Here is a 25,174-nt window from a genome sequence, read left to right as displayed (position 1 = left end):
GCACAACAACGTTCAAATGGGAATACAAATGTCAGATATTTTCTTTATTTCTTCAACAGATGAATGTGTTATCACTGTGCTTCAGCTAGCAGATCCAAATTACCTGGATTGCAGTAAAAAATATGACATTAAAAAGACATGGTGCAAGTGATCAATGCCTTTCGAGATGTTGGGTAGATTATTACAGCAATTGTCAAGATCTCCAAAAACCTGCAACGACCTATGCATGCCATGCTATCTTGAACTTGCACGCTTTCTATGATTACATAAGAAAATATTTTTTAGTTACAGTAACCTCAAAATGTGGCATGGATGTGTTACTCATTTTAAGGTTTAAAGTTACATGATTTGTTTAAAAAGGTACAAATTCAACATATTTATGCAAGGTTTGTCTATGGTGAATTGTGGTTACCATGTTTGTACTGCTATGTACATATTCTTTATCCCTTTACACTTGTGTGTATAAGGTAGTAGTTGTGGAATTGTTAGGTTAGATTACTCGTTGGTTATTACTAAATTGTCGGAACTAGAAGCACAAGCATTTTGCTACACTCGCATTAACATCTGCTAACCATGTGTGACAAATAAAATTTGATTTGATTTGATGTTTGAAATCCAACGTATTTTCCACGTAGACTCCACATTCACAATACATTGACAAATTACATTAAAACAACATTGATTCAAACAGATTGTGCCCAGTGGGCTAAGAGGTCTTCACGGGTCCACCTTTGCCCGAATACCCGAGACCTGACCCGTAGTAGTGGCGCGTCGGTAAAATCACTGGAGAAAAAAAAGCCATATTACAACCTATGTGTTTTGATAATTGAGTTTGCTCTATAACCTGTTAGTTCACCTACTGTACCTTGACACCACGCTAAATAGACCTAAGGCGGAGACAATAAGTAGACAGTGGCAGAATCAATTCAAACACACTTTTGTTTCATCACAAAACCTGAGAGCAACCTCTTGTCATCTGTCAAGTCCACAAAGCATATTGCATGTAACAAACAGTTACATGACCTACAGCATGGTCAAGGAAGTTCCTGTTTCTGACATTTTCGGACTACTAAATAACTATTGATTTACAACAACGGAGAATTACCGCAAGTCACAAAGAAAACAGGAGCTGCCTCCACTATTCCAGCACCATTTCAACATCATCAAATCACCTATGCTTAGTCTAATACAGTGACAAGTAAAATATGCCAAAATCTATTTAGTCCAATCAACGTAAGCAAAATATGATACGGCTGTCTATGGTTATGATTTTGTGTGTGTGTGTGTGCGTGCGTTCATGCATGTAGAAACAACATGTTGACGCACCCTACTTGTAGAGAAACGAGAAAGCTATCCTCTTTCACGAAACGGTCTATGACTCTCATATAGTACACGCTTTTATGTTTTGATGTCCTAGGTTACGCTAGCCTATTTTCCTTTCATGGACAATGTTAACTAGTTATAATTAGTCTTCTACGTATTGAACTTCCATCCTCTCAGGCCAGGGGCACAATGTCTGAATTTATGGTTGAATCAGAATTGCCGTTATAATCAATGGCCAGTACGGAGAATTAAGTAAAATCACAAGTCCAAATCCCTATCTCCATAAATGATAAATGGCTAGCTAGCTAGCCAACGGAGGACAACACAACAAGATGCACCAATTCAGATTGTTTCTGTCAATGACGTATGCCCTCGATGTGATTGGAGTGAATAAAAATCCAAACTGGTTTCCCTTGATACTTTTTTTGTGCGCCAGGGCCATTCACAGTTGAGCTCACTCAGTTTAGTTCAATGCCAATTGGCCATTATTTTGTACTCTTTTTATCAAGGGAGATCATATGCTGGCTTATCTTGCATTAAATGCTACAGGCGGCAAAAATGTCATAGTCATATGGCCTTAACATACAGAGGGGCACTGTTTCACTCACTCAGATGCTTTCTCCGCTGAGAGACATTCAACCTCGTGAGGGTTTTTGTCACGCCCTGACCTTAGATATCTCTGTTTTCTATATATTTTGGTTAGGTCAGGGTGTCTAGGGTGGGTACTCTAGTTTTTTTGTATGTCGAGGGGTTTTGTAGGTCTAGGGGTTTTTGTAGGTCTAGGGATTTTTGTATGTCTATGTTGGCCTGATATAGTTCCCAATCAGAGACAGCTGTTTATCGTTGTCTCTGATTGGGGATCATATTTAGGTAGCCCTTCTTTCCCACTTTCTGGTGTGGGATCTTGACTATGTGTAGTTGCCTGTCACCACTATTTTGTATAGCTTCACGTTTCGTTTGTTCTTTATTGTTTTGTTTCGTGAGTTTCAGTTTATTAAAATATGTGGAACTCTACGCACGCTGCGCCTTGGTCTCATTCATACAACGAACGTGACAGTTTTTCTCTATTTTTACTATTTTCTACATTGTAGAATAATAGTGAAGACATCAAAACTAAAAAATAACACATGGAATCATGTTGTAACCAAAAAAGTGTTAAACAAATCAAAATATGTTTATATTTGAGATTCTTCAAAGTAGCCACCCTTTGCCATGATGACAGCTTTGCACACTCTTGGCATTCTCTCAACCAGCTTCACAGGGTAGTCACCTGGAATGCATTTCAATTAACAGGTGTGCCTTGTTAAAAGTTCATTTGTGGAATTTCATTCCTTAATGCGTTTGAGCCAATCAGTTGTGTTTTGACATGGTAAGGTGGTATACAGAAGATAGCCCTATTTAGTAAAATATCAATTACATATTATGGCAAGAACAGCTCAAATAAGCAAAGACAAATGACAGTCCATCATTACTTTAAGACATGAAGGTCAGTCAATCCGGAACATTAAGAATTTTGAAAGTTTCTTCAAGTGCAATCGCAAAAACCATCAAGCGCCATGATGAAACTAGCTCATGAGGACCGCCACAGGAAAGGAAGGAGTTAAAGGAGTTACCTCTGCCGTAGAGGATACGTTCATTAGAGTTAACTGCACCTAAAATTTCATCCCAAACACATGCATCACAGAATTCAGGTAACAATCTCAACATCAACTGTTCAGAGGAGACTGTGTGAATCAGAAACATGAGCAATGGACATTAGACTGGTGGAAATCTGTCCTTTGGTCTGATGATGCCAAATGTGAGATTTCTGGTTCCAACCACTGTGTCTTTATGAGACGCAGAGTAGGTGAACGGATGATCTCCGCATGTGTGGTTCCCACCGTGAAGCATGGAAGAGGTGTGATGGTGTGGGGGTGCTTTGCTGGTGAGACTGTCAGTGATTTATTTCAAATTCAAGGCACACTTAACCAGCATGGCTACCATTGCATTCTGCAGCGATATGCCACCCCATCTGGTTTGCGCTTAGTGGGACTATCATTTGTTTTTCAACAAGACAATGACCCAAAACACACCTCCAGGCTGTGTAAGGGCTATTTGACCAAGGAGAGTGATGAAGTGCTACATCAGATGACCTGGCCTCCACAATCACCCAACCTCAACCCAATTGAGATGGTTTGTGATGAGTTGGACCGCAGAGTCAAGGAAAAGCAGGCAACAAGTGCTCAGCATATGTGGGAACTCCTTCAAGACTGTTGGAAAAGCATTCCAGGTAAAGCTGGTTGAGAGAATTCCAAGAGTGTGCAAAGCTGCCATCAAGGCAAAGGGAGCCTACTTTGAAGAATCTCAAATATATTTGGATTTGTTTAACACTTTTTTTGGTTACTACATGATTCCATATGTGTTATGTCATAGATGTCTTCACTATTCTTCTACAATGTAGAAAATAATAAAAATAAAGAAAAACCCTTGAATGAGAAGGTGTCTAAACTTTTGAGGTACTGTATTTCCTGCATCCTATATAACTACTGTCCATACACAGCATCATATACATTGTCTTATGAGTATTCTCACCCCTCGACTTATTCCACATTTTGTTGTATTACAGCCTGAATTCAAAATGTATTCATTTGTATTTTTTTCTTACCCATCTAGACACAATACCCCATAACAACAAAGTGAAACATGTTTTAAGAAATGTTTGCAAATTTATGGAAAATGAAATACAGAAATCCCATTTAGATATATTCACACCCATGAGTCAATACTTTGTAGAAGCACCTTTGGGTCGTCTTGGGTATGTCTGTATCAGTTTTGCGCATCTGGATTTGAGGATATTCCCCCATTCTTCCTTGCAGATTTTCTCAATGGGATTCAAGGCCCCTCAATGGCTTTCACATTTTTGTTCTGAATCCATTCCAGCATTGCTTTGGCTGTATGCTCGGGGTCATTGTCCTGTTGAAAAGTAAATATTTGCCCCAGTCTAAGGTAGTTTTCACTCTGAAGCAGATTCTCAAGTATTTGCCCGTATTTGTCTTCAATCAATGTTCCCTCAATCTTTACCAGTCTCCCAGTCCCTGCTGCTGAAAAGTATCCCGGTTGGCCATGATGCTGCCACCATCATGGTTCCCGGTGGGGATGGTATTAGACGGTGATAGTCTGTGCCGGGTTTTCTCCTGACATAGGGCTTTGCATTCAGTCCAAAGACTTAAATGGTTCTCTCATCATAACACAGACTCTTTTGCCTTATGCTCTCAGAGTCTTTCAAGTGCCTTTTTACAAACTCCAGGCGTGCCATCATGTGCCTTTTTCTCAGGAGTGGCTTCCGTCTGGCCACTCTCCCACAAAGCCCAGATTGGTGAAGTGCTGTAAAGACTGTTCTCGAATGTATGTAGGTAATGTTGTCAGTCTGGTGTAGAATGATTGTTCTACTCAGTTATATCACCATCACCAGTTGGGTGTTCTGTGTGCAATGAGTTTTGAATATTTGTTTTATTTCCCGGTTCTTCCACACCGTACTGACAAGGAACTCTGTATTTCTGTCAGAGTGGTCATTGGGTTGTTGGTCACCTCCCTGACCAAGGCTCTTCTTGCCCGGTTGTTCCTTTTGGTCAGACGGCCAGGTCTAGGCAGAGTCTGGGTAGTTCCATATTTTGTCCATTTCCCAACAATGGAGACCATTGTTCTCTTGGAAACTTTCAACACTCTATAAATTGTTTTATAACCTTCCCCAGATATATGGCTCATCACAATTTTATCTCGGTGCTCTAAAGACAGTTCCTTGTCTCTACAGACAGTTCCTTGTCTCGACATACAGTTCCTTCTGCTCTAACATGCACTGTCAACTGTGGGACCTTATATAGACAGGTGTGTTTTTTCCTAAATCATAAACAAACAATTGAATTGGCCACAGGTGGACTCCAGTCAAATTGAAGCGACATCTTAGGATGATCAAAATAAATTGGATGCACCTGAGCTCTGTTTGGAGTGTCATAGCAAAGGGATGTGAAAACTTAGGTAAATGAGATATTTCTGGATTTCATTTCCAATAAATGTCCAACAATTTCTACAAACATGTTTTCACTTAGTCATTGTGGGGTATTGTTTGTAGATGGGTAAGAAAGTCAGGCTGTAACACAACAATATGTGAAGTAAGTTAAGGGGTAAGAAATCTTTCTGAAGACAATACAGTATATACTGCAAAAATATATAAATGCAACATGCAACAATTTCAAAGTTACTGAGTTACAGCTGATATAATGAAGTCAATCAATTGAAATAAATAAATTAGGCCCTAATCTATGGATTTCACGACTGGGAATACAGATATAATGTTGATCGCAGAATAAAAAATAAAAAAATTAAGTAGGGGCGTGGATCAGAAAATCAATCAGTTTCTGGTGTGACCACCATTTGCCTCATGCAGTGCAACACATTTCCTTCGCAAAGAGTTGATCAGGCTGTTGATTGTGGCCTGTGGAATGTTGTCCCACTCCTTTTCAATGGCTGTGCGAAGTTGCTGGATATTGGTGGAAACTGAAACACGCTGTCATACACATCGATCCAGAACATCCCAAACATGCACAATAGGTGACCTGTCTGGTGAGTATGTAGCCCATGGAAGAACTGGGACATTTTCAGCTTCCAGGAATTGTGTACAGATCCTTGCGATATGGGGCTGTGCATTATCATGTTGAAACATGAGCTGATGGCATTGGATGAATGGCACAGAAATGGGCCTCAGGATCTCATCACGATATCTCTGTGCATTCAAATTGCCATCAATAAAAGGCAATTGTGTTCATTGTCCGTAGCTTATGCCTGCCCATACCATAACCCTACCGCCACCATGGGGCACTCAGTTCACAACGCTGACATTAGCAAACCGCTTGCCCACACATTGTCTGCGGTTGTGAGGCCGGTTAGAAGTACTGGCAAATTCTCTAAAACGATAATCTAGGCGGCTTATGGTAGAGAAATTAACATTCTCTGGCAACAGCTCTGGTGGACATTCCTGCAGTCAGCATGCTAATTGCACATTCCCTCAAAACTTGAGACATCTGTGGCATTGTGTTGTGTGACAAAACTGACATTTTAGAGTGGCCTTTTATTGTCCCCAGCACAAGGTGCACCAGTGTAATGATCATGCTGTTTAATCAACTTCTTGATATGCCACACCTGTCAGGTGGATGGATTATTTTATCAAATGAGAAATGCTCACTAACAGCGATGTAATCAAATTTGTGCACAGAACTTGAGAGAAATAAGATTTTTGTGCATATTAAACATTTCCTTGATATTTTGTTTCAGCTCATGAAATATGGGATCAACACTTTACAAGTTGTGTTTATATTTTTGTTCGGTGTATATTTATATTCCCGGACTCTGACTTTGCTCGTTCTGATATTTCTTAATTTTTGCTTTTGGGATTTGTGTGTATTGTTTTGTATTGTTATGTATTACTGCACTGTTGGAGCTATTACTGCACTGTTGGAGCTAGAAACATAAGCATTGTGACACCTTGTGACCAAAAGTATGTGGACATCTGCTCGTCGAACATCTCATTACAAAATCATGGGCATAATTATGGGGTTTGTACCCCCTTTACTGTAATAACAGCCTCCACTCTTCTGTGAAGGCCTTCAACTAGATGTTGGAACATTGCTTCAGGAACTTGCTTCCATTCAGCCACAAGAGAATTAGTGAGGTTGGGCACTGTTCGGCAATTAGGCCTGGCTCGCAGTCGGCATTCAAATTCATCCCAAAGGTGTTTGATGGGGTTGAGGCCAGGGCTCTGTGCATGCCAGTCAAGTTCTTCCACACCGATCCTGACAAAACATTTCTGCATGGACCTCGCTTTGTGCACGGGGGCATTGTCATGCTGTAAGAGGAAAGGTCCTTCCCCAAACTGTTGCCACAACGTTGGAGACACAGAATCGTCTAGAATGTAATTGTACGCTGTAGCATTAAGATTTCCCTTCACGGGTATTAAGGGGCCTAGCCCGAACCATGAAAAACAGCCCAAACCATTATTCCTCTTCCACCACACTTTACAGTTGGCACTATGCATTGGGGGCAGGTAGCGTTCTCTTAGCATCCGCCAAACCAAGACTCGTCCGTCAGACTGACAGATGGTGTTTCTACTGCTCCAGAGTTCAATGGCGGCGAGCTTTACACCACTCCAGCCAACGCTTGGCATTGTGCATGTTGATCTTAGGCTTGTGTGCTGCTGCTCGGCCATGGAAACCCATTTCATGAAGCTCCTAACAAACAGGTATTGTGCTGACGTTGCTTCCAGAGGCAGTTTGGAACGTGGTAGTGAGTGTTGCAACTGACAGCTGATTTTTACGTGCTACCTGCTTCAGCACTCTGCTGTTCTGTTCTGTGAGCTTGTGTGGTCTACCACTTCGCGGCTGAACCGTTGTTGCTCCATTGTTGATACACAGCTTCATTCTTGATACACTGTTGAGCGTGGAAAAACCCAGGAGTGTTGCAGTTCTTGACACAAACCAATGTGCCTGGCACCTACTACCATACCCCCTTCAAAGGCACTTACATGTTTTGTCATGCCCATTCACAGACTGAATGGTACACATACACAATCCATGTCTCAATTGTCTCAAGGCTTAAAATCCTTCTTTAATCCATCTCCTCCCCTTCCCTTGCAGGTGTCCTTAATGTTTTGTATACTCAGTGTATATTTTTGGTAAACACTACAGACATGAAAAATAATGTTTGATTCAGTATTCTGATTAAGTGCATAAAGAACTGATCACACAAAGAACACCTGGAAGGCGATTTGGCATTAGTTGTATTTTTTTCCAAGTCTGTCATTTCATTCTGTTCACATAATACTGTCATAAGGACACTGTAAGTGTGACCCAACAATCTAATCAATGAATTATTGTCCCAGAGAATTAGGAATAAGACTAGTAATTTAATAGGATATCTATGGACTGTCCTTCCTTAGGGGGAGATCAACAATTGACCCATTGTTCTGCCCATCCCAGTGTTCTATTGATTCAATCACTGGTAGGTCTATTCAGAGTTCACCAACACTACCATCTGAGTCTGTATGCAATGAGATGAATTGGGATTCGTAGGCGATGGAACTGTAAACAAAATTGTTTCTCAAATCAAATCAGTTCAAGTATCACTGTGTTGTCACCCTTGGTGGTACATGATGCAAAGATTAGGATATTTTCAAAGTTAGTTATCGTAATTACAGTATTGTCGTCATCATTCTGTACAGTTGTGTGGTGGTCACTATTGCCACAAAGTCATAAACCCTGCCTATTTCTACAATTGCTCTATTCTTTTCTACGATATAGACCATTTTAACTTTGTGGCTGTGTTATCTAGTGGAAACCCAGTTGTGTCCACATGTTACAATTTGATAAATTTGACTACAAGGGCCAAGGGGCGAGAATTTGTGAATGTGCATCACACTTTCTTGTCAGACATAGCACATTTTTGTAACACCTATTGCGACAATAATTATTTTTGTTTTAACTGACTGTATGTTTTAGGTGAAAGCGCTTACACCAAATGATCACGTAGCATCGTAATCATTCTCAGCAACATTTTAAAACGCTGCAAATAGAAATAGATGATATGAATTAGAAGTGTTCTACGTCAAACATATTAGCATACCTACGACCGTTCGATGTTGGCAGCGTATTGCATTTCTATTGGCGCTTGTTCTGCTACGTTGCGTCCACTGAACATGCCCCTGGGCGTCACTAGTTGCCACAAAGCAATAAACCACGCCCATTTCTACAATTTCTCTTCTTCAAATCTGATTGGCATGCTTTATACCTAACCATATTAAATTAAGACCAATATTGAATTTGTGGCTGTGGTAACTAGTGAACCTCCCCATGCCCACGGATTTGCGATGACGTAGAGACAACAAACAGTTGTTCGACTTGAGTAAGCTAATGCTAGTTAGCACACGGACGAGGAGATAAAACAGCATATTTGCATTCAAGCACTTCTCGGGGGAACGTCAATAAGCGGCACGTCTTTGTTTTACAGTAACAATCGAAAAGGAGAGTATTGCTCTACAGTTAAATCATTTTGGGCACGAACTAAAACATGCTCCGGACTGTGACGCTTGTTTTTTCCTTGCCTATTCGGGGATTGCGATGCGAGGTGCTCCGGTGAGACCGCGAGCGACATTAGGAAATCATTTTTAATGTTTTTTTTTAATAGAATGATAAACTCGAAAACAAAGCATTTGGATCTACCGAAAGGTGCATGAAACTAAACTGTTCTAGATGTCATTGTTGGGTAACTACTTTAGCTAGGTAGCTAGTTTGCTTAATGCACAATGCATAGTATTTTGCTAACGTAATGGAGGCACCGTGAGCGAATTGTACAGTTTTAGCTAGTTAGCCAGGTAACGTTAGCTGGTCACCCAATATATAGTTAGAACGTTAGCTAGCTTCCACATCCACTTTTAGAGCGCGCTGACGAACAAAATACAGAATACTTTAACTAAAAACGGCTATCTATGCACTTCATTATCTATCGTGGTTACCTAGCATTAAATTAGCTAGCTAAAGAAATATAAACTAGATTGAGACTAGCTACTGTCGCAGGATAATGTTATTTCTCGGTTAGGATTTGTTTGTCACAGTCGTTTGACACACGGTGTGTTGCCTTTAGGTCTTTATAATTTGACAACTATTTACAGTTGCTGGACATGGGATATGGTCGATTTATCAAAGGTTTTCTGAATTACAATTTCAGGCTATAAATATTCCGAACTGCAGGAACGCATCACGTATCGAACCAGTCAAGAAATTATATCTTGAAATAGTTGTGCATGTGAGCACAAATAGCTGTTTTGTCAACCAATTACTTTTAACACTCAGAATGCACTTTATATTGTCGTTGTCATAACAAAGTTGTAAACATTTTCGATGAAGGTACTTATTTTACAAATTGTTAGCTATTTTAGGAACGAAGACCAGCATTCAAAGGCTAGACTGAAATCAACCTTGTGTCAAGTGCAGAGTTCTCGAATCCCGTCAAATTGCTAGATCAATTGCCAACACTACCTTCCTGGAAATGAAAATATGAATATCGAGGAGCAAGCTCTAGATTTGTGCAATGTCAAAATGAAGAGTAATGTCGATGACAATACTACCAGTAACTCGGAAGAGATCATACCCCGGATTTCGGAACTGATGGATGGAGACTTGTGCAAACAAGGCATTGGCACCGAGGTCGCCGACACGTCCTCTCTAGCCAGGCTCACTGACAACCCGCGGGGGGAGGACAACCACTGGTCAAAAGAGACACTAGAAATCGACGAAGTGAACGGGAATAAGAACAACAGTGTCCCAAATACCCCTGCAATTGTCAGTTCTGCCATTTCTAATGACGACCAAGACCAAGAGGAGAGTATCAAGGATACAACACCATCGGCCCTCATGTTTGCTATTGAGGAAGGGGATGATGGTGGGGATATGGACATTAGTGTGGATTTGAGCCTGGATGAAAGTGGCATGTTGGAGTCAGAACCTACGGACCAGGGACCATCCCTAGCAGAGGAGACATTCTCAAGCGGTACCAATCCAGATTCATCTACCCCAGATGTTGTCACGGACAAGGAACCTGATAAACCCTCAGAACAGGAGGACTCGCCACCTGTCATTGCCACAGCAGAGGCCCTCTCTCCAGCCCTGGATGAGGGGGATGATAAACACAAAAATGGCAAGAGGGTGACTTTTCCTTCAGATGAGGATATTGTCTCTGGAGCAGTGGAGCCCAAGGACCCTTGGAGACATGGTAATTTCTCACTCAATTTTCTAAGCAATATTTGCTGATGTGACCCTTTCATATATTTTTAGGCCTTGTTTATATGGTGTCCTTAGCCTTGCTGGGGATGCCACACAGTGTAGACTGGCGCTCTACACTGACTGGCAGAGGGACACTGTCACGGAGTACCTTTCTGTTGTCCCGGCCCTAATAGAGGGTTGTTGCACTCACCAGACTTTGCGCTTTTACTGTTGGATTGTAGGGTAGTTGCACATTTTACTTATTGATGAAACCACTTGTAATGTTAGAAACAAACAGCATTATGTTGTTACCTAGAGTCAAAAACATTTTTTTGCAAGCTATAGCACCCACGATTTGACAAAGTAGGCTTTTATAGGGCCATAGTGTTTAGTCTAATCTTTTTTGCCATGAAATATCTGGTCTCGTAGTATCGCTATATTGATAGTGAATCCTATTGGATTGTTTCATTCGGTCTTGCTTCTCTGCCTTCCATGGTGACCATTGGGCCCATGTGATCACACCATTATACATTTCATATCGATTTCATCCCAAGGCAATACCTAGGCCCTGTATAAATTTGTCAGACCCCCTTGTAAAAATGAAGAATTTAATCATCAGAATACAAGGTGGGGACCAAAGCTAGTTCAACACCCAGGTCATTTTTTTGTTGTCACTGATGTCTTCAGGACTAAAAAGCCCACTAGTTGGCGTCATCCCTTTTTTCTTTCTTATACATTTGATAATGGTTCCACATGAGTTACTTAATTTTGAGCTGGTGGAGAAAGTTCCTTTAGGCGTCTTAGTCGTCAACCAGACCAGGCACTCCTTAAAGGTATGCCGTTTTAGTAGTGGGCAGTGTTTATTTCGTGAAAACATCTCAGTATTAGCCTATGTTGTTGTATGTGGCTTATAGTGATATTCCTTACATCTGATATGGGGGTAGAGGTGTATTCATTCTGAATGGACAATTTGTTTTTCAGTTTTGTTTCCGTTTTGCATACAGAACAAATCATGTAGGACTCCCAGTCAAGTATTTGTATGCCTGTGGGTTTATTCTTTTAAAGATTCTGCAGTTTCTCTTTATTGAACATTCCCGGTAGGCACCCCAAGCACTTGCAGACTAGGTTTATTTAACGTAGGAGGGTCGGGTGGGGAGGTTTCAGGTATTGCAAAAAATCAGCAAGGTTGACATGCATATTCAATTGAATTGAAATTGTATAGTTAACGTCATAGTACTATAACACCAAAACAAACCTACTCAGACAGTCATGTCCAATGAGTGTCAAGTGGATGACATTTACCATGTCATTAACTCAACACAGTTCAATTTGTTTTACGTTAGTTCCTAGATAGGAGAACATGACTAGAAATACCCTAATTTGTGCAATTTGATTTCACATCTAAACAGGAATTCGTTCAGTGAGTTCATTCATGGGTAACATTCACGGCGAATGCAAACGTCCAAATGGGCAAGTGAAAATTAAACTTAATCAGGTTGCAGGCGACGTCTCTCCCCGTTACATCATGGGGTTCCTGAGTTTACAGCCATGGTCGACAAGAAGTTATCAGTTTATTTAAGTTTCAAAGGTCCAGTGGCCGGAGAGGGAGGGTGTCAGGGATATCACATGATTCAAGATAACGTTCTGCCATCTAGGGTAGCGATATGACTTATCTTGATCAGTGAGTGCATTCCTATATTTCTATCAATACAATACTATCAGTCATGTCAGTTACTCTGCCGACTGTAAAAATGACTAAATGATAGTAGGGCTGGGGGATAAGGACAAAAGATCATATCACAATATCGTTGACATTTATGATGGTATTTGACGTTTTTTTAATAATATAAGTTCTAAATATGCTTTGAGTAGTTCATGACTCTAGGGTGGCAGCACATACATTCTAAGTGATTTCAATGGGTCTTTCTCCATTTTTATACTGTTCAATCTAACACGAAACAAAAAACGTTGTCAGCATTTTCATCAATTTCTGTGTTTCCTGTAGTTTTAGTATCATTTCCACACTGCCACACAGCATGAAATGTAAGGCCCAGTTAATTGGTGAACTGTTGGAAATCATGGAAATATAATGATTATTCTAATTCTATAGTTGGAGTAGAGTGGTCAGCTCCTTGAATACATTATTGTTTGACATGACAATGAATTAATAAACCAGGGAGGAATTATTGACAGGAACCAAAGTGTTTGTCAGTGTTTCCAGGTGAACCTAATTAGATGTTACATTACATGTTTTCTTTCTTCATGTAGCTAGCTAGCCAACATATTAATGTTTCGCCTATTACTCTGTAATGATAAGATAGCATTGCACAAACATGCTTATCTAGGCCGATACCAGCACTGGTACCAGGCGGTATTAGTTAGCTGTGTTTGCTCTGACCCGTGGTTCCTTTAGCAAGCTAGCTAGCTAACTAACTAGTGATTAGCATTAGCGGCTAACACAAATGATTTCAGCAACACCTTGCTAAGAAAAGACAAACTAGCAGATACACTATTAGTTTGTGCATAGAATGCTTGTAGAAAGCAGCATGTCACCAACATTGCTGCATCCATCTGACCATGCAAAGTGAACGACAAGAACGTGCCCGTGACTCTGTGGTCGAACAACTGCTCTCTCCTTGAGTGACGGGGCAGGGCTTGGTGGGGTTAGCGGCATGCAGGAAAGGAGGAGATGACTTATGTAGAAAATAGAGTAAACTATAAAAACTGACATTGAATACACCAGAGTTTCATATCACCTTTAACAAACCAAATTTGAAATGCAGTTTGAGATAAAGTAAAATCACAAACCAGTCCGTGCATCAATACCAGTATATAGTCAAATACGGTATACCGCCCAGCCCTAAATGGTAGATCAAACTCAGGCCAATGTTAAATGGCTTTAATCATGATGATAACCCATTTATTGTTAAATGAATCAGTCATGCTGTTGAAGGGTTCTGCAGAAGAATGAGTGATGTTGTATACTGCTGTTTTACTCCCTCGACACGTTCATTATTTCCATTTTCACCATCTGAAACCATCTGATCTAGACATCCTAGGAAGTTTGAGCCATAGGCCTAGTATTCGTAACAAGCCGGCATTGTGCTCAATCCCCATCCGGTACCCTTGTCTGTCTTTGTCTTTCCGTCCTCTTCACTGCTATTTCATGAAGGAGTAGGCCTAGCCCGGATCTCTCTCTCTCTCGTTGTCCTGATTTTAGCAGTCTTTCCCAGGGTGATGTTCACTCATGGAGAAGAAGTGTGTCTAAGAGGGTGTGATAGGCAGTGACTGAACTGAGGCCCAGTAAATGAAATGTATCTCCATCCCCGCCCCCAATCCTCTTCATGGTTCACTTGAACTCATCATTGCCACAATGGATCCGGCCTGGATACTTCCTTGACTCGCTGGCCTAGGATCAGCTCTTCACAGCCCAAACCTCATCTTAGCCATCAAGAGGAACAAAACTGGCCTCAAACAGGTGCTTGGTGCTGCTCTCTCCACCAGACCCAGCAATGGGATGCTACTCAGTATTAGACTAAACTGTAGGCTGTTATTTCCATAATGGTGTAGGCCTAGTTGTGATCGTAGCTACAAGTCATGCAATTATGTAGCCTTTCCTTGTTGTCTTACACGCTGACATTTTCAGAATGGTCACAGTTTACATGGCCATTAGGGTAACACTCACGATTGTCTGTTAAGTTTCTGCGGCGCGTCGCTAGTTCAAAGCATTGACGATGTGGATAGATCACTATGCAGTTTGCCACTGAAGTACAGATCCACTCAGCATTGTAGAGCCTTGATAACATTAAAGGTGAATTTTAGTCTGAACAAATTGATCGATGACTCTGCTCCCTACATGGTGTTTGTTTGCCGCCCTGCAGTGAGATTGTACATGGAATCCTAGCCTCTTTGTTTTGTAGAACTTGTCCCTTCCCTTCAGTCCTGGCTGGGCACATGTTGCATCATTTCCTCGGATTCCTGAGCTTCCCAGCATGACTCTTAGCCGCTTTGCTTCCTCTCCTCCCTCATTATTCCCCCTCTCCTTCCCTCTTTCATTCTTCCCCTTTCACCCTCTCATCCAACCTTTCTCCTTCTCTCGGGCTTACATGGGGAAACTCATGTGCCGACTCCTTACGTCAGTGGTTCCCAACTTTTTTTCGGTTACTGTACCGTCAACTGAATTTCTCCGCCCGGAGTACCCCGGAAGTACCCCCTCATGTGCATTTTACCAGTAAGCCTACGGGCTCATTAATATTCTTAACTACACCCTGTGGATATGCCAAGTACCCCCAGGGGTCCTAGTAACCCTGGTTGGGAACCACTGCCTTACATTATGCAAGAAGCATGTGGGCTGTCGTTGGTTTTCTATTGACATATTACATACCCAAATTAGATTAGTTGACAACTGTAAATATTTGGGTTTTGTAAACAAGTAAGAGTTATCTCCAATTTTATTTTTGTCAATTTCTTATCTAAGCTACACTGCATTTTGTTATGAATATAAGTGAAAGCATTTTCCCATTAATAAAATAATATGTAGAAAGCTGCATAGCCTACATGTGATCTCATGTCAACACAAAGGCCCACTTGGAAATTGGCACCAGTAATGATGTACCTTTGGACCTTAGAGGCTTAACTCTTGGTTGTTTAGCCTAGGCCAACACCTTTTCTTGGCTACAGTTTGTAGTGTGCTGTGTCTGTCCTTCTCTGCCCCTGTAGTTTGGGGTCATGACATGAACCCTGCCCTTTTAACTGTGTGTCTGTCTGAACTTCAGTCATGGACCTTGGGACTGCAGCCAGTGCAGTCAAAGGCCACCATTTTGACCAGTGTGTTTACAAGGGGGGGAGCTGCTCTGCTCCACTTCACTTATGAAAACAACATGCCTCTAGGAGTTTGTGGTGTTTAGGATGACAACCTTGTTTTTGTACTAAAAACTGTTCTTCAGCCACCTCTGTCCTTCATTATTTTTCTCTTTTGGAAACTGTAGGCTATTGAAGCACAATTTTTGCCTGAGGGATGGCTAGCTTCCCACATAAAACACCTATCACCCCTCTTATCTGTTTTAAACAGGGCTGGCCGACGCTCATCACAAAATGCCTGCTCACTTATAAATAGACAGGCCCGGTGGAGAGCCAGTTCAGTCATACTGTTTTTAGCCCATGATATTACAATCCTTCTTTGCCTGACAATGCCTCCGCTACTGTGTTGCTGTTCAGTGGCATCACAGTTACAGTGAAGCTGTCTTGAAATTGAAGTGTTTTTTTTTTAAATTAACCTTTTATTTAACTAGGCATGGCAGATAATAACATATTCTTATCTACAATGATGGCCTAGGAACAGTGGGTGAACTGCATTCACGGGCGGAACGACAGATTTTTACCTTGTCAGCACGGTGATTCGATCTAGCAACCTTGCGGTTACTACCTGCCGCCACAATTAATTACAGATTAACACGTCACTAAGATGGAAGAAAATATTTATCTTGCTTCCTCAGGAGTAGATGACCCTTATGACCTGTTATGATGACACGTTAATTCACTTATAACAGATGTTAACAAATTAAATTGGTGTATAATGCAACACTGCCTGCATCTAAAGGTGAAATCGCTCCCCTTGGGCAGTGAGAGAAACAGAAATTTCCCCTGTGTTACCGGAGAGGCTAAGTGCCCTCTGTTAATTATTGACAAGCAGGCTAGCTCTAAATTAGCGATGTTTCATAATCACGTTTCATGTGGTTCTGGGCACTTGATTCCCTGCTGTTGCTGGATCGACATCGTTACCAAATCCAGACATGCCGACTTTTCAGGAGGGAGAAAGTTGGAGGAGGTACAGAGGTGCCACTGTGTTTGTTTCTTCTAGACAGCCAGGCCTGGACATTGTTTGCTTGTTTCTCATAGTCATGTGTGTCCCTGAGTGAGTGGGGCCAGATGTGGTCCAGGGGGAAAAGCAGCACTCAGTCTGAGATGGTCAGTCAGCTGTTGGCCTTGGATCAGCCCAGGGGTGTCAGTCCAGTTGCTCAGGTGGGGTGGTGGGGGGGGGGGGGGGGGGATTTTAGAAACTGATCTTCCTTATTATCAAGCTTGGATTAATATAGGGTTCCTCCTAGGCTTGGGTGATATACCTGACTATAGCCACAGGATGATTGTTCAATACCCTCAATAGTTTTTTTTATTTTTATATATATATTTGCAGCTACTTTTTAAGTAAATACCTGCATTTAACTTGTGCAATACGTTAGAAGATAAAGCAGATCACGTTAATTTCATCTGTCACATTTTTACATTATAAAGCTTACCATAGTTCTCCAGAACAGTTTAGCCCAGTCACGCGATTGTTTGTAAAATAGCACACGGGAGAAAGCGGGAGCATGTGAGTCCAGCTGCTTATTGACGGGTGGCATTTTATATTGAAGGCCAACTTTCTTCTTTTTTTTTTTTGCTTCAATCAAGTGATCAGGGACGTGCAAAAAAACATTAGTGCAACGCATTCGGCAGAAGAGCTTCATTTCCATCAGATTACAACAGAAGTGCAATAAGTAAATGAGCATGCAACAGAAAGCAAGGTCTTTTTTGCAAAAACGATGCATGGCCATCATATTTCTAATGTTTATCATAGCAAGAATGTAGCCAGCTGCACTGACCAAATATATAAACGCAACATGTGAAGTGTTGGTCCCATGTTTCATGAGCTGAAATAAGATTCCAGAAATGTTGCATATGCACGAAAACCTTTTATTTCTCACATTTGTTTACATCCCTGTTAGTGAGTATTTCTTCTTTGCCAAGATAATTAATCCACCTGACGGGTATGGCATATCCAGAAGCTGATTAAAGAGCATGATCATTACACAGGTGCACCTTGTTCTGGGGACAATAAACGGCCACTCTAAATTGTGCAGTTTTGTCACAACACAATGCCACAGATGTCTGAAGTTTAGGTAGTATGCAATTTGCATGCAGACTTCAGGAATGTCCACCAGAGCTGTTGCCAGAGAATTTAATGGTAACTTATGGGGATGCACTGATATGACATTTTTGGCCGATATCCAATATTTTCCTTTCCAACAAACCCGATAACCAATATTACAATTTTGAGCGGCCTTTTAAGCATTCTAGTACAGTTAAATAGTTGAAACCCACACACTGACCAAAAAGTAATTTTGTTGGCATTTATGTACGTCCCCATTACCAGTAAAATATCAACCTATTTATTTCACTTTCTTACTGGGCTGTTTCGTTGTTCATTTGTTCAGTCGTTTCATTCCCAGACAGGATTTCATCATACGTGTCAAACAGTGAAGTTTCAGCTCTGTCAGTGGCCTCTTCTGTCGTGGGTCCTCTTCCTCGGTGCACACTGTCACTGTGTCTGTTTCCATCTTGTCCAGCTGTGTCTGTAACATTTTACGTAAACCCTGTTTCTTGTCTGCATCGAAGTAGCGGTCCTTGTACCTAGCATCGAGCATGGTGGCGACACAGTAAAGAGGCTCAGAGAGAATGCCCCTGAATCATTTGTTCACAGCCTCTAGTAGAGTACTTTTGCCAGTTTTAACCCCACGGTCTGTGTAGGCAGGTTTGTTGGCAGGCATTTCAATGCCATGGCAGAGGGTATCACGTCTGCTGCAGACTCAGTTGATGAGCTTATTTCTTGAGTCAGTAGTTCGAATGGAGCAAGGAGTGTATTCATTTTCTCAAATGCCATTGAAATGGCAGCAGCGGTATGAGAACCAGGAACATTTTTGTGCATGCAACATGGCTTTCCTCAGTACGAAATCCTTGTCGACCCGCTGTGCTTTCAGACTCGGCATGCTGATGGGGCTGACGTTGCTGGTCCAAATGTCAGTCGTGAAGCTAATAGCAGTGACGCCCATAGCAAGTAGCCCATGGATGTGAGTTTCAACAATACTGTCTAACGCCGGTAGGGCAACATCTGAAAAATGGAGCCTACTTGGTAGTGTGTACAGGTGCTCGACCAGTCGACGAAAGCCAACATCCATCCACGACAGAGAGCGGTTGATTATCAAGGGCAATGAATTCCATTATCTTGGCTTTAATGGATTTCGCCTTTGAGTTGTCTCGCTGAAATGTTCTTACTCTTTCAAATGACTGCTCGACTTTAACCTTTCTGGTGCAGGCGTTCTGCTAGCAACCCACCTCGAACAATCCGGTGAAATTGCAGAGCGCCAAATTCAAAATACAGAAATAGTCATAATAAACATTCATAAAAATACAAGTGTTATACATCGGCTTAAGGACTAACTTCTTGTGAATCCAGCCGCTTTGTCAGTTTTCAAAAAGGCTTTATGGCGAAAGCATACCATGCGATTATCTGAGGACAGCGCCCCCCCCCTTACAAAAGCATATAAACATTTTACAACCAAGTAAAGGAATTGCAAAAGTCAGATGGCGATTAAGGCAGTCAAAAGGCAGTCAAAACATATACAGACGAATACATCCTAATAGTACCGGTAAAGTTCATCAACATGTCAAATGATGTTTATAATTAATCCTCAGGTTGTCAATTGTCTAAATAATCGATAATATTTCACCCGGACAATAGCGTATTCAATAGAAAGGAAAAACAACAAAGGGCGCTCACTCGGTCACGTGCAAAACCAGCATTGCATGATTCTACAGTCCACATTCTACAGTCTTCTTCATTTTTTAGAAAACAAGCCTGAAACAGACTGACATTTAGTGGTTCTGTTATACACAGACATTTTAACAGTTTGGAAACTTTAGTGTTTTCTATCCAAATCTACCAATTATATGCATATCCTAGCTTCTGGGCCTGAGTAACAGACAGTTTACTTTGGACACACTTCTCATCTAGATGTCGTAAGAAGCCATAAGAAGTAAACTTTTTTTTTGTATATTTTTTTTTACCCCTTTTTCTCCCCAATTTCGTGGTATCCAATTGTTGTAGTAGCTACTATCTTGTCTCATTGCTACAACTCCCGTACGGGCTCGGGAGAGACGAAGGTTTAATGTCATGCGTCCTCCGATACACAACCCAGCCAGCCGTACTGCTTCTTAACACAGCGCGCATCCAACCCGGAAGCCAGCCGCACCAATGTGTCGGAGGCTACACCTGGCAACCTTGGCTAGCGCGCACTGCGCCCGGCCCGCCACAGGAGTCACTGGTACGTGATGAGACAAGGAGATCCCTACCGACCAATCCCTCCCTAACTCGGACGACGCTAGGCCAATTGTGCGTCGCCCCACGGACCTCCCGGTCACGGCCGGTTACGACAGAGCCTGGGCGCGAACCCAGGGACTCTGACGCCCTTAACCACTGCGCCACCCGGGAGGCCCTCATAAGATTGTTGGAAGAGTGGACTTCGTTCCACTTTTCTTCTAAGTAGTCGCTCAACGTCTGATGCACTTTCAAATGAGTAATTAGGTTTGTGGTATTGAAAACTGTCAATTGGAAATCATAGCAGCACAAACATTGCGTATTTTTTGTTCTTTTGAAATGTGAAAATGTATCCACACAGCAGACATTGTGTGCTAGGTTAGGACTGCTGTGTTGCACGTGTAACGCTGTACTCTTTTTGTGCCGTCATTACGTCATCTATCTACGTTATATAGGTATGCATGTCAGCTTTGACATTGGTTTTGTGTTTAAACTAGACATGCCGATGTTAGCACTTTTAGCTAGTATCGTCCGATTCCGATATGCTTACCCATATATTGTGCATCCCTATTCATTTCTCTATCATAAGCCACCTCCATTTGTTTTAGGCAATTTGGCAGTACTTCCAACCGGCCTCACAACCGCAGACCTCATCTAACCACACCAGCCCAGGACCTCCACATCCGGCTTCTTCACCTGCGGGATCGTCTGAGACCAGCCACCTAGACAGCTGATGACACTGTGGGTTTGCATAACCAAAGAATTTCTGCCCATACTGTCAGAAACTGTCTCAGGAAAGCTCATCTGCACAGAGATACCGTGACAAGATCCTGAGGCCCATTTCTGTGCCATTCATCCCACGCCATCACCTCCTGTTTCAGCATAATAATGCACGGCCCCATGTGTACACAATTCCTGGAAGCTGAAAATGTCCCAGTTCCTCTATGGCCTGCTTACTGGGATGCTCTGGATGTTCCCATTCCCGCCACTATCCAGGAACTTCGCACAGCCATTGAATAGGAGTGGGACAACGTTCCACAGAGCACAATCAACAGCCTGATCAACTCTATGAGGAGTGGTGTCGTACTCCATGAAGCAAATGGTGGTCACACCAGAAGTTGTGGCATTTTATATTTTTATTCAGTGTACATTTCCTATTGTTTGGCTAAAAGTTAATATTGCATTTTACTGGAGAAATGTATGCTAGCTACACCGAGAAAGTACCAAAGATGTTGTCTGCTGATGGAATGCTGTTTGAATTATCATCCGAATGGAGAAGTGCGACTGAAGCACAGAACACAGAATTCTGCGTTAACGCGACCCATAAGTTTAAATCGCTAGCTATCTAAGTAAGTGGCTGAATTAATAAGGTGACGGGGTGTCATATTGTGTTAGCACCTGCTGTGTTTGAGAAGTCAAAGCCCTTTGGATGAGTATTCTGTATATTGATTTCCTTGCTTGTTTTATTTTCTTCTCTTTGTTCTCGGCCCGTCTGCTCCTCCCCCATATTCTTCGAGCAGGCAGGCCTGTTGCCCTAGTGATTCCAGACTGCACACAGACCCAGTGTGTACACACGCTGTTCTTCCGTCATACAAGCATGCGTCAACTTTGTTCATTAGCACAATATCTCTTGTTCACATTCGCTTGTAAATGTCCTTACATTCGCTTGTTCGCTCTTACTTGTGCTCATTTTCTTAGCATTTTGGTTAGACGCCCAATTGGCTTTTTTGCGTTTTTTTTTTGGCGCCCTGCTATGTACTAAGCCGGTAATCCCGTAAATCCCATACTGAGAGGATGGTATGGAGATATGAATATCTGTATAAACTCAATCCTAGTTCCTACTATGTGAAATAGATTAACAACTACTTCCGCATGTGTTTCAGGTGGATTCAGTTATCCATCCACCTATATTTCCTCCCATGTAAAGCTGTAGGGGGCTCCCTTCTTTGTGAGATGTTGTTTTTCCATCCTGACCCTCCCCCCAGCAGTAGTGCTGACCCCATTTAGTCGACTGGTCGATAGACTGTTGGTCTTTTTTAGTCAAGCAGTCGCAAATGTATATATTTAATTATTTTATGGCACACGAGATAGGTGTCAATCAGACAGGTGTCTCACGCATGTCTCAGTGGACTAATCCATTGTGATGGCTCACCAGTATCAGTAGTACATTTACCGTTAATTCCTGTAATTTTTGTTAATGCTTTCAATATTGTTATTATTATTTTACTGTTCTCATTGTTGGAGTGGACATGTTTGAGGACCTCACAACCTAGGTTACACTTTGTGAGGAACAAGTTTTAATTATTATTTTTTTCACTTAAGAATTGTACATTTATTAATTGTCTTTTGTTTGTTAGCGCTCCTGTCAATCTTGAGTGAGGATGCGCACCTGATTATGGTTAAAGTAGGCCTAGGCTACTTGCCCTCCGCAAATGTAGGCCTATAAATGTGCCCATTTGGGAATCTGATAGTATTTCTGATTTGTTGTAACTCACCACCACTGTGGAGATTCTAACAGCAAGTTAACGGTTTGTTTTTACATCCATTGAGAATGTCAATAGTTCCTCAACATAGCCTATTTGAAAAATCTTTCCAGCTCTCTTTCAATAATCACTCCCGGCCACTTCAGCCCAGACCCAAGTTAATAGTTGATACAATGTTTCAAGTTCCTTGCAGACAGGCCAAGTGTGTAGCCATGTGATTTAGAGGATATTTATTTATCAGGATATTGTCTATGTTCATATGAAAATGTTCATATGAAAATCCTAATTGGCATGCAGGTCGGTAGAAATGGTAAAATTAAATTGGTACTCCAAATGGGAAAGGTTGCCGACCCTTGGTTTAGCTTATTACCGGCAACTTCAGGAGCTTAACGGCAGAATCTGCGAAGGCCAGCAGCAGCAGCAGAGGGTCATGAACTTTTTTTTTCTTCTTTTTTTTTCTTTTATTTTTTTTATCTCTGGCTCCCTCTTGAATCATTTGTCTTCATTCATTAATCACAGTGTTCTTAAAGCATCAAACAAGCTCAGTAACCTACATAGTTGATTTTTTTGGGAGAAACGCAGGGTGTGTCTATGTAGGGGGGGAAAATGGTTGAAAGATCAGACGACTAGGTCGACCAAGATTTTATTTTGTTGTGGACAGCCCCACCTAGCAGGCATCCATCCAGGGCACTGTCAGTATGGCTCGATCTGTAGCATAGGCTGTTCTCTGGCATGGACCATGCGTTCTTCTCCCCCTGTGACCAGCGTCAGCTGTCATGTGTGACTGACGCTGCTGCCACCCTGTGCAGCATGGTGGTGTGAAATGGCAGGGATGAGGCCCGGGGAGAGGGGGTGTGCTATTTTAGACTCTCTTAACACTCAGTTGTTAAGTAGGCGTCCGTTCCAGTCCCGGCCCCCCTCCCTCCTGGAGGCTCGTCCAGAGGGCGACTGCTGGCTGGCTGACTGACTGACCATTCCTCCTGTCTATTCCATCTGAACCCTACACCCAGTCCTGGTGACCTCTCAACTTTACAAAATGGCTGCTTTGCCATTTCTATTCCTCCTAGTCCCCTGAATGTGGGGGCCGATCGATACAGGTCACAGAATGAAATGGAGTGTCTATTAAAGAACCTGTGATGTTGCATGCCGCAGTGTTGCATGGATTTTCTCAGTGACAAGTGCAGTTCCTCATCAGGTGTGCCTAGCTCTACTCTTTTTCTCCTCGTCTCCTTTTCATCCTTTGTCAACCCTGATCGTTAGACCACCTTGTCTATTGGCATGGCCCAGCAAGTCTCAATCTCACCATGTCATCCACACCCTGAGTCACAATCAGTGTTCACCCTTCAGCCACAATTGATTAGCTCAGGTGACTTTCACTTTCCATTGTGCCCTGACTATAAGTTAGTCAAACATTCATGCTTTCTCTTCCATGCTAATTTGTCGGTCATTGCAGAACGGTAATATTAATTGACAGCCGAGATCATAGTTATGTTTCAGAAGAGATTATTTACCATAGAACATCAGAAGTAATATGCTGTTATCTTCAAAGCAGCATTCAGTCGTGCCCCCACTCTCTCTCCTCCTTTCTTCTCCCTCCCGTTTTAAGTGAAGACAACCCTATCCTCTGAAGTCTCAGTCCCACATGCGGTCCGCAGATGACTTGGATGCTCTAGCTAGTGCAGACACCTGGTCCCAGTACCTTCACATACACCGTGCCCAGCATAGAATTAGAATGAGTAGAATGGACATGGCTCTAAAATCTACAGGAGATGTCATTGTCCACGCAATAGAAAAGCATTGCTCCACATGTCAAACTGAGACTAGGCACAGAATTCTTACAGGTGTTGATAAACAAACGTTTAAACATGGACACAGCCGGTCCACCCTACCACAGAACATTTGCTTTTAATCTACTCAATCAAATTCTATGGCACTGACTGCTTTCCCTCTCTAACCCAGACAGTCCCCCTCAGCACTGATAAGTGTCTCCACACTCTGCTCTATGCTCCTCCCAGCCAATGTGGTGAAGGGAAAATGCACTGCACTGATGGCGAGTGTGTGTTTGCACTTTGTTCCTTGTCAACAAGAGACCGAGAGAGGAGGAAAAGAGGGAGATTGACACACAGGGAGAAGTTGTCAGACTGCACTTGGATTCATTTAAGAAGTCTGCATCTAGCTTGTTTTGCATTTGCTGTAGTAAACCCCTCCAAAGCAGTAGTAGCGTAAACATACTCCTAATACTACTTATAATTTTCAATAGGATGTAGGATGTATTTAAAAAAAAAAAATGTTACCCCCTTTTCTCCCCAATTTTGTGGTATTCAATTGGTAGTTTGTCTTGTATCATCGCTGCAACTCACGTACGGAGTCGGGAGAGGCGAAGGTCGAGAGCCGTGCATCCTCCGAAACACAACCCAACCAAGCCACACTGCTTCTTGACACAATGCCCC

The 25,174-nt window shown here is 42.1% G+C and overlaps 1 protein-coding gene across 4 annotated transcripts in view; it reads left to right on the top strand.

Annotated features, from left to right (window-relative positions):
• The first annotated feature begins 9,108 nt into the window (after window positions 1-9,108).
• Window positions 9,109-25,174, top strand: part of LOC139383193 (protein phosphatase 1 regulatory subunit 37-like) — a 58,192-nt gene continuing 42,126 nt past the window's right edge. For all 4 annotated transcript variants that reach the window (XM_071127636.1, XM_071127634.1, XM_071127637.1 and 1 more), the window contains exon 1: window positions 9,109-11,118. In XM_071127636.1, the coding sequence (XP_070983737.1) occupies window positions 10,404-11,118 (715 nt within the window). In that variant the 5' untranslated portion in view covers window positions 9,109-10,403. The remainder of the gene's footprint in view (window positions 11,119-25,174) is intronic.

The sequence above is a fragment of the Oncorhynchus clarkii genome, chromosome 24 (assembly GCF_045791955.1).
Source record: "Oncorhynchus clarkii lewisi isolate Uvic-CL-2024 chromosome 24, UVic_Ocla_1.0, whole genome shotgun sequence".
NCBI classification, from domain to species: Eukaryota; Metazoa; Chordata; class Actinopteri; order Salmoniformes; family Salmonidae; genus Oncorhynchus; species Oncorhynchus clarkii.
This window is presented reverse-complemented; position numbering and strand designations above follow the sequence as displayed.